Source organism: Triplophysa rosa, linkage group LG23 (assembly GCF_024868665.1).
Source record: "Triplophysa rosa linkage group LG23, Trosa_1v2, whole genome shotgun sequence".
NCBI lineage: Eukaryota > Metazoa > Chordata > Actinopteri > Cypriniformes > Nemacheilidae > Triplophysa > Triplophysa rosa.
In genome coordinates, this window is record NC_079912.1 from 18,892,062 (window position 1) to 18,902,600 (window position 10,539).

At 41.3% G+C, this 10,539-nt stretch overlaps 2 protein-coding genes across 6 annotated transcripts in view; both read left to right on the top strand.

Moving 5' to 3' along the window:
• The first annotated feature begins 668 nt into the window (after positions 1 to 668).
• rnf6 (ring finger protein (C3H2C3 type) 6) lies at positions 669 to 6,099 on the top strand. 2 transcript variants are annotated; one of them, XM_057322623.1, is made up of 4 exons: positions 669 to 765; positions 1,866 to 2,021; positions 2,289 to 2,402; positions 2,527 to 6,099. In XM_057322623.1, exons 2-4 carry the CDS (start codon positions 1,880 to 1,882, stop codon positions 4,308 to 4,310), a joined length of 2,040 nt encoding a protein of 679 aa, XP_057178606.1. In that variant the 5' UTR covers positions 669 to 765; positions 1,866 to 1,879; the 3' UTR covers positions 4,311 to 6,099. The 2 variants fall into 2 exon arrangements, with proteins under 2 accessions (XP_057178606.1, XP_057178607.1); XM_057322624.1 differs by lacking the exon at positions 669 to 765 and adding an exon at positions 1,754 to 1,777.
• Positions 6,100 to 7,526: 1,427 nt separating this feature from the next.
• Positions 7,527 to 10,539, top strand: part of atp8a2 (ATPase phospholipid transporting 8A2) — a 48,984-nt gene continuing 45,971 nt past the window's right edge. For all 4 annotated transcript variants that reach the window (XM_057322615.1, XM_057322616.1, XM_057322617.1 and 1 more), the window contains exon 1: positions 7,527 to 7,762. In XM_057322615.1, the coding sequence (XP_057178598.1) occupies positions 7,720 to 7,762 (43 nt within the window). In that variant the 5' untranslated portion in view covers positions 7,527 to 7,719. The remainder of the gene's footprint in view (positions 7,763 to 10,539) is intronic.

A 10,539-nucleotide genomic window follows, 5' to 3' on the forward strand; every position in this document is an offset into this window, starting at 1 on the left:
ATAATAAAACACACTATTTTATACAGGGTCCTCACGGCCTTGGGAACTTGGAAATGTTGGAATATTCAATTTGTGATTTGTAGGCCTGGAAAGGTCATTTAAAGTTTTACAGTAAATATTCAAATTATGTTGTTCTTTTTATATATACACTCGCATTTTTAATCAATTTGATTGTTTCTTCAAATCTAAAGTTGTATTTGTGATCTTAAATCATTTGCATTTTAAAGATACGTCTTATTTCTCTTTGTCGATCATTTTATGTAAAGCACTTTGAATTGCCCTTGTGTGTGAAATGTGCTATATAAATAAACTTGCCTTGCCTAATTTATCTCTAAAAGAACAGGACTAGGAAGAGGTCTTTGTTTCTTGTAGCCTTTGTAAAATCCTTATCATGTAAAGACGAATAAATGCAATGTAAATTCATTGGTAACACGGTGATTGAACCTGAATACATTCAAGACGATAATAAAGTTTGGCTTACCTTGTTTTTTTATTAATTCAAAATCCTATATTTTGCTCGGCAACAAATAACTATACACAAATATGACATTCAAAAACGTATTTTAACACTTGATTTTTAAGTAAATGTGAATTAATCCGTGTATTAAGACGTTGTTATGCATCTATTATAGTGGGAACGGGTTGTTGCGCACAGTGTAGTTATCCGGACAGTTGTTTGCGTAGCTCCGTTGGTCCCATCTTAGCTTCATTGTAATCAGAGCGGAGAGGAAAGAGAACTCGTTCATATTACAGCTGCTGTTTCAGGTACATAAATATCTATTACTCTCCTTGTTTCTTTATGTTGTTCCCATTCGCTATAGTGGTAATGTATGTCATATTTTCTCTTACATTCTCGTGTCAGTGACAGTTTTGTAATCTAGTCAAAATAATGATCTAAACCTTTCATTGGCTCACAGTTAGCTTGTCAGCAATCTGTCGACACCATCAAAGGTGTTGCGCATTTAAAATGACAGCTCGCTCCTCTGCATGACTTGCGTGTGCCCGATGACAGGCGACTGTGACAGATTAATGACAAATTCAGGATGTGAAGTTCGCCATGTGTGTACTGCCAGTCGGTGCTTTTTATTGTCTCTCGGGTAGGTTGCTAGCTGACATGGAGCCCGACTTTTTCTTTGTCATGTCCCTCCTTAGCGCGATGCTGAGTGGACAGTCGATGTGTCAGTCAGCATTTCCGGCTCGCTCATTGGTTGTGAATCTGACAGCGTCAGTTTGGGTGCTTGACTTGTTCTGCGGTGCTTTCTGTCTGTGGCCTACATTATGACAGAACAGAAATGATAAGGTTGTTTTTTTACGTTGATAGATTTGACGCGATGGTCAAGAACACTTGGTTATCGGCGCGTGTCAGAGGTGTTTTTTCTTTTCACGTTGAGGATTTACGGATAGCCTTTGTATGGCGTTCATTTTGTCGTGCAGTCCTTTAATGGTGGCTGCATTAGACGTAGAGAAGTTAACGCCTCATAGTCTCTTTAAATATCCATTGTATTTTGGATGTGGGTTTTTTGTTAGAAATAACCCCTTTACTTTTCATTGAAAGTTATCAAATAAATTCTGGATGAAGTTTGCTATGTCTCTTTGTTATTGGTTTTCTATGTCAAACAGAACAGTGTCATTTTTTTCTCTGATGTCTTTATTATTATAAACAATGTTTTTTCACTGATGATCTTCCAGCTTGTCTTTTTTATTGTAGATATTGGGTGAGCGAATTAATGGTCACATTACAGTCACATTTCTGACTAAGATGCAAGCAACACAGCAGGTCAGGACCAGGAAAACATGTAAATGTATGAATTACTATAACACAACTTTCGTTTTCTCTTTCTTGTCTTTGGTATGTCTTTGAGCAGCGGTGTCTGTGGTGATGGACCCTCCCGGCTGGCGAGACGAGCGTCATCGTCAAGCGGAGCGGCTTCGACGGGAGGAGGCATACTATCACTTTATTAATGAACTTAGTGAGGAGGAGTACAGACTGATGAGAGACAGCAATCTCCTGGGAACACCTGGTGAGAACACGTAATATATGATGCTTTGGGATCTGTTTGATTACAAATATTTTGTTCTTAGGTCACCCTACATTCTTTTTGGGGGGGGTTTCTATATTTAAACAAAAGGCAATTTACCACTTAAGTAGTTTATCATCACTAATAATACACTTAGTCACATTGTAGCTTCCATAGACATTGGAAAGCATGGTGAAGTCACCAAACCTAGCCTGAAACGCAATTGAACAAAAGAAGTCTCATGTGTAAGGTGTGTCTGTTTGGTTACAGGTGAAGTCACAGCAGAGGAGCTGAGGCAGCGCCTGGATGGTGCAAAGGAGCGTGTGTCATCTCAGCCACGCCCCGAACCACGCCCACAAAACAGTGAGGCAGAGGGCAGCAGCGGTGAGAGAATGATATAACCCCGTCAATAAATAACAAGCTGGATTTGTATTAAGTGGTAAAGTAGTGCACGTACATCACTAAAGGATGTGAATTTGTGAAATATCTTAAAATGTTTATTTTCCAGGTGCTGTTGAGCCAGGTGCAGAGACGTCTAACGGGGATTCCCTACTGGAATGGCTGAACACGTTCCGGCGCACAGGAAATGCCACCCGCAGCGGGCAGAGCGGAAACCAAACATGGCGTGCTGTCAGCCGTACAAACCCCAACAGCGGCGAGTTCCGCTTTAGCCTTGAGATTAACATCAACCACGAGCAGCCTGAACCTGGAGAACACAGTGACACGATCGATCCCACCGAACTCCCAATGCCTCCTCCCCCACCATCATCTGCCCCGGCCCCATACAGCCCCTCACGGTCTGCACCTTATTCGCTTCAACACCCGACGCCGTATCCTACAACCAGACCCACTTTGGGAAGGAGAGCTGCGGTCCGCCGCACACGTAGTACTGCGGCTCCCCCTGTAACGCCATCGTTGACCTCACAAGCTCCTCCTGCGGTCCTCAGAAGGAACCTGCCTTCTTTGCCAAGCTCTCCCCCTCCACAGGCTCCACTCTTAAATCCATCCCAAGAGCAGGATAGTGGTGCTGTACGGAGTCAAATACAGGTCACAACCTCTTCGGTTCATGCAGGGGAGGGGCAGAATGGGAATGAAGACCCTGACTGCCCCAATGCTCAGTCTGGCTCCCAAGTAGAGTCAGCCGGCAGGGAGCCACGAAACAGTAGGACTCGTTCCCGAGGTCGTGTGCGCAGAGCAACAGGAACGGGAGGTGCACGCTCCTCCAGACGCAGTCGATCCCCCCTAGACAGAAATCCCACTTCTAGTAGTAGCCCCACCCATAGTAACAACACGACCCCAGTGGAGTCCCGTGGAAGTACGGCGGTTGCTGTGGAGATGGGAGAGGCCGTTGTAGAGCCAGCCGCTCCAGCAGGTCCTCTCCCTGAAGCAGGTGAGGAAGAGGGGGAGACACCTGCGGCAGGTGGTGGAGGGGTGCGACGCCACCCTACAATCATGCTGGATCTTCAAGTGCGCCGTATCAGGCCAGGGGAGAACCGTGACAGGGACAGCATTGCCAGTCGTACTCGTTCTCGGGCCAGAGCCGCTGAGAACACAGTTACCTTTGAGAGCGACAGCGGTGGCTTTCGGCGAACCATTTCCCGCTCCGAGCGTGCAGGAATCCGAACTTACGTCAGCACTATACGCATCCCATTGCGCCGTATTTCGGAAACGGGCCTGGGCGAGCCTAGCTCAACAGCGCTGCGCTCCATCTTGCGCCAGATCATGACCGGCTTCGGTGAGCTTAGTTCTCTCATGGAGACGGAAGCCAATTCAGAGGCTCCTGCGCCCAATCATGAGTCCGCTCTGGGTGCCGGAGGCCAGGCATTCCGTGTCAACGGCAACGAGGGCGGTGCGGCCCACGTTGGAGTGGAATCGGCACAAGAAGGTTTAGTTGAGGCTGAGGAGGAAGGCCAGGTACGAGTGAACAGAACTGGGACAGAAGGACGGCCTAACAGCAGAGACACAAACAATCTGGTGGAGAACGGCACGTTGCCCATCTTGAGGCTGGCACACTTTTTCCTTCTCAATGAAGATGAAGATGAGGAACACCCACGGGGCCTAACCAAAGAACAGATCGACAATCTGGTCACACGCACTTACGGTCAGGTCAACCTGGAGGGCGAGCAGGGCCGTGCTTGCAGCGTGTGCATCAATGAGTATGCGCAAGGCAACAAGCTGCGCCGCTTGCCCTGCGCCCACGAGTTCCACATCCATTGCATTGATCGCTGGCTATCTGAAAACAACACCTGCCCCATCTGCAGACAGCCTATTCTGTCCAGCCACCAAGAATGATGTCAGGCGCTCGCTATCAATCAACAGACTGAAGGACTGGCATCACGGTTGGTGGTGTCTGTATATAGTGCTTCAATGTTTTCATTCTCTGAGATCCATTGTATTCAAGCTCAAGGTAGAAACCAAAAGCAGAAAAAGACTATAATGCAGAGATTTAACAAATCTTTATTTTTTTAGACTCCTCTTGTTTTCTGCACTTGCTGTCATCTTCCATTCTTGCTCCTTTGTGGACATTTTATTAACAGGCATTGAGACTAACGCTAAAGCAGATTTTGGTGGCTTAAAAAAGGAATTCTACAGCTAGACCTTTCAAAACTCTGAGGACGTGTACATATATGAATGTCTGTGTTTTGGTTTTAAAATTGAGGCATCTAGGAAGAAACTCGGTTAATTAGCATTTTAAAAAGAAATGTTTGCTTTTAAGCGCTTGCTGCAGAATTCACCAGTTTGAAGCTCTTATGACAAAATCATCCATTTAAATGCTCTTGGGCAGATTTCTTTTCATGCTTTTTCAATCAAAGCAGGTTTAAGTGTGATTTGTATGAATTCGATAAGCAGAGTATGGGATACATACGGTCATAGATCATTTTTGTCACTGTGGTTTCTCTGTGATTCCAGATTTATAAGGATGAATCTTCATGAAATTCCAGTGCGTGCATCTGCGTATTTATGTGAAGGGAAACAGCAATCGTCATTTCCACCAACACTAAATAACACAATATTTTAATTTAAAAGGGTCATTGTCACTATGGACTGAATATGCTTTCCAGTGTCATGACATTTCTAATGAGAACAAGCCATTTGCGTTTGAACTACAGATTTGGAGTGAAAATGGGATTATATGATATATTGTATGATCTAAGTGCATGCTTGAGTTGTCTTTGGTTTACCTGCGTATATACATGATAAAGCCCATCGACATCCAGCACACAGCTCATGATGTTTTCATGTCAAGTGATAATCAATTTTAGATTTTTGTCCTAATTCCTAAAGCACTTGTCACCAACTGCCCTAAGGGGCAGTACATTCAAGCCTGTCACTGGCCAGACTTCTTCCATGTTGATTGATATAAGGAAATGAAGACTTGAACGGGCAATGAAAGATATTGAATGATGATTAAATACTAAGCATACTTCTGTTTGTTATTTAAGATTTTTAGCTTTGTATCTCACACACGTCACTGTCCTTCCTCTACCCACAAGAACGTATTGAAGTACGGTTTCCCCTATGGCCTTGTCTGAAAGCTCAGTCTCCGCCAAGTCACCTTTACGTACTGTTTATGCAGTGCTGCTTGTTTACCACATAGGACGGTGTGAAACAGGAACTCTGAATGGATGTTAATGAATGTAGTGGTACCTTTTTTCTTTTAAAGGTATACTTATCCTTCATGTACAATAGATGTCTGCTTATCTCGATTAAAACAATGACAGGGTGACTTCTGTTATCAAACAACTGGGCTTCATGTTTGTGTTTTTCTCGTATACAAAAAAATCCCTTTATTTTGTCTATATGTTCAAGTTGTGAGGATGATGTTACATAAAAAGTGTGAATAGTAAGAGTGCGTGTAGCAAATGTGTATGTATATTTCTGTTGGGAGCTAAATGGAATAGAATGGGTTTATTTGAGAGGGGATCTTTGGCCATGAAGTTTAGATATTTAATAATGAAAAATTGACATCATTGAACTATGACTATGTATTATGTTATAATGTGATGCTAAGAACAGAGGAATATGTATTCTGTTATTATGTAATATAATAAAACATTGATTTTTCTTCTCCGTTCCCTAACACTTGAATTGAACATTTATTTTATTATTTCTTAAAAACAAGTAGGTTTGTCACCCATAGGCTATTTGAAGCATAGTTCACCCAAAAATGAAAATTCTGCTATCATTCATTTTCCCTCATGTTGTTCAAAACCTGTGTATGATTCTTTCTTCTGGTGCACACAGAAGACATTTTGAGAAACGTCTCGTTTTATATATGTGACCCTGGATCACAAAACCAGTCTTAAGTAGCACGGGAACATTTTTAGTAAAAGACAAAAATACATTGTGTGGGTCAAAATGATCGATTTTTGTTTTATGCCAAAAATCATTAGGATATTAAGTAAAGATCATGTTCCATGAAGATATTTTGTAAATTTCATACCTTAAATATATAAAAACTTTATTTTTGTGAGTGGATGGTCTGCCACAGTGACCCTGATTAACAAATTCAAAGGCAATTTTCTCAATATTTTGATTTTTTTGCGCTCTCAGATTCCAGAGTTTTAAACGATTGTATCTCAGCCAGATATTGTCATATTCTAACAACTCATATATCTATAGAAAGTTTATTTACTCAGTTTTCAGATTATGTAAAAATCTCAATATCGAAAAATTGACCCATAAGACTGGTTTTGTTGTCCAGGGTCACATATACAGTATATATAATCTTTAGTCTAAAAAAAGTCTATGACATGAGGGTGAGTAAACGATGAAATAAATGTCATTCTTAGATAAAGTATCCCGTTAAATTACTGTGCATGCGCTAGATGGATTAGGAAAATATTAGTCTCCTTTGTATCTGTCTATCTCAACTCAACTTTATTTATATAGTGCTTTTTTACAATTTTCATTGTTACAAAGCAGCTGTACATGAGACATAATGACTATAAGCAAAACAGTTAAAGTTGTACCTGTAAAAACAAGAAAAATGTGAAAACACAGACATACCCACATACAAAACACTCCACACACACACACACAATATGACACGTACTAACACACATGTCTGGTTTACTGTCTCCGTAGGGACAGTCCATAGGCGTAATGCTTTTTTATACTGTACAAACTGTATATTTTATCCCCTAAAGATCATAGAAAACTTTTTGCACCTTTAGAATTTTTAAAAATATTGTTCTGTACAATTTATAAGCTTTTTTGTCCATGGGGACCTCAATTTTGGTCCCCCATGCGTTGGTGTGCATTCAGGTTTGGGTCCCCAGCGGGATATAAAAACATGATGTCCACACAGACGAAGGGAGATACAAGACACCCGATGGATCTGTCATTTTAAACTGCGCGCTGCATGTGATTTACATGTATTACCTTATTTGTTCCTGGCTTAAAAAGACTAAAGGTGAAACGACCAATATCAGAGCTTCTTGACCGCATCGTACAACTGGGACGGGCGGAGTCTGATGACGAAACGCACGCGGATTCGCTCATTCATTCGCACTAGTGAAATTTATGCGACGGATTAGCAGGATGGCAGAAGCGCGTGCCCACTCCAGTGCGCGCGGTTGAGGGTGACCTATCATCGGGAACCATGTCGCCTCCATCAAAGTCCGCATCCCCCCACTGAGTTCCCGAACCACGAGCATGCCATCATCTCGCTCCTGGAAGCCCCACACATGCGTGCACAATGTATTTCAACAGACGCTCCAAGAAGATCCACAGCGAGGGAGGTAAGCGTGACATAATCTGCCCAGACCCGCGATATATATATATATCATGTTTGTTTGCAGTGGACTTTGCGCGACACATCGGGTGTCTTGTGTTCCCCTTCGTTTATATTGTGTGTCATTGCACGTGCATTTATAAATGTACTATAATAAATTAGCGCCTAATTATCTTGCGGTAAACAAGCGGCCCAGTATTTGCATTAATAATCCATCAGCATCGAAAATTAGCTGTGTGTTTATATGCATCAGTTAACGAGAAGCTGTGATCGAAACGCCCAGCAGCATCAGTTATGCTCCACCTGTCCAGTTACGTGATGCTGGCGCGAGCTGTGTTGTAGGTGACCTGTCATTTTCGCCGTGTAAACAGATGGGTTACCAGGGTGATGTTTTGTTGTCTACCAAGTGGGCGGGGGTGAGAGATTAGGAAGTGTTCTTTTGAGATAAACCGTGAAATGAGTCTTATCGATATCTGCAGGCACCTTGCGGTGAGAAACTTCCTCATATTGGTCTGCGTAACACGTGACTCTTTAAAGCGCTCTAACTTTGTAAGCTCATAGAAGGCCGCCTCTCCTGTTGAGATCATGTGTATCTGTTTAAAATATAATGTTTGCCCTATTATTTATATTGCAGTTGCGAAAATATTCAATAAAAACGTTGTCTTGCTGCCAGTACTGTTACGTTTTGTGGTTTACAAATGCTCTGACACCAATGTTTAGTACAATTATTTAGTAGCTTTGTTTTTTGCTATTTTTCATAATTCCAGTATTTTAATTTACGAAAATTGTAGTTTGACATATACACATATATATATAAATAACGACTTTGTTTGATAACTTTCACTATTGCACTGTATTTAATTCAGAATATAAACTATGTAGTTTATGTAAGCTATTTTTATTGTATTGTTAAAGTGAATTAAACGTTGCTTTCATAATGCATGCAATATAGGGTAAAACTGTGTATAGTCAAGCCACTGAAAACATTACATATTGCTTCCCTGCAGTCCCTTTCAAAGCTTCAGTGTAAATGGAAACGTGCCATTAAAACAATTATCATTATTGGGAGCTGAAGTTGGACCTTAAATACATCATTTCCCAGACTTCAGTATAGTGCACAGCAAGTCTGAAAGCACTCAATGTGCCGAACAGCAGCCATGTATCTTGAGATTTGAACCGTGGTGGCAGGTTTGAGAGACTGCATGTGGCAGCAGATCTGGTTCAGCATGTGTTTATTCGGCAGGGCATTGTGGGTAATGTGACAGAGGTAGAAGTCTTTTGACTGACTGACTGACTGACAGACATGCATTGTGGATTACACTGAACCTTTGTTCAAAGTGTTTTGTTTGGCCTGCTCTGACCCGGCATGTTCCAGAATTAACATGCAGGAGCCATATTGTTGGGAAGCTAATTTGTAATTCCGTGGAATACGCAGTTCTTGGCGTGTTGGATGCCATTCATTTAATTTGTCAATGCAAATAAAGAGCATTTTGGTTTTCCTGGCAATCTTTAATCTGTCTGCTTTATTACCTATGTGTACCTTAAACTTGAGAACTTTGCAGTAACCGGTAAGTGTATTTGGACAGGGTTATTTGGTCATTAATCCATTTAGTTCAACAGATTTTTGCCTTTAGCGTTGCTCTCCATAGGGTCAGTTCATGTATGACAGAGCTGAAAAGTAGAACAGAATCAATTCAAGCTTTAAGTGATACACACATTCATAAATACATTTGTAATAGTGTGAGTTAGGAGTTCCATGATTCGTACAATGATGGAAAAAACAATAACCCTCTGATGTCAAAGGTGGATAACCACACATACTGTGTGCACATCTGTACAGTTTGCAATGTTTTTGCAAGGTCACTTTTAAAGACCACATGGGGGCAGCATCTGGAAACTCTTTACACATGGGTCATGCTTTTATGAAATTGATTGCTTACATTAAATTATAAAATCAGAAATGCATACTAGTGTATCACATTAAAAGTGTTGGCCGGCAGATAAGCTATGTTTTACAAATTAATTCATACAGTTTCAATATATCCTGTGAAGTAAACATATTTATAAATAATAAACATATTTAAATTATACTCTCTCAACTCAACTCAACTTTATTTATATAGCGCTTTTACAATTTTCATTGTTACAAAGCAGCTGTACAGGAGACACATTGACTACAAGCAAAACAATCAAAGTTGTACCTGCAAAAACAAGAAAAGGTTGAAAACACAGAAGACAGACACACCCACACACAAAACACTCCACACACACAACACGCACCAACACACACAGACACAGAGACACACGCGCACACACACACACACACACACAACACACACACACACGTACGTACACGGCAGAGGTGTAAAGAGTACCTGAAAACCATACTTGTGAGCAATCGCATTTATTTTCTTAAATCATAATAAGACTGAACACCTCAAAATTGCAACAAATCATGGTCAACACCATAACCTACGTCATTACAAACACCCAAGTCTCATTTAAGCTCAAGTGCTCATGAGTAAACCAAACTCCTTCAAAAAGGTCTCTTCAATATAACGGATAAATAAAGTAATGTTAAGTAAAATCAAAAAGTCAAAGCCTTTTTGCACTGGACATGCTGGTTTGGGCCTCATGGCCAGCTGCAGTCATGTCCTCATTTCACATACACTGTTAGCCCTCACCTGCCATTTCTACAGTAATACATTGGCAACACTGTTGCCTGCTAGTTACTGTAGGTGTTTTACAGTAAACTACTGCAATGGCTGTTTGAAGATACATTAT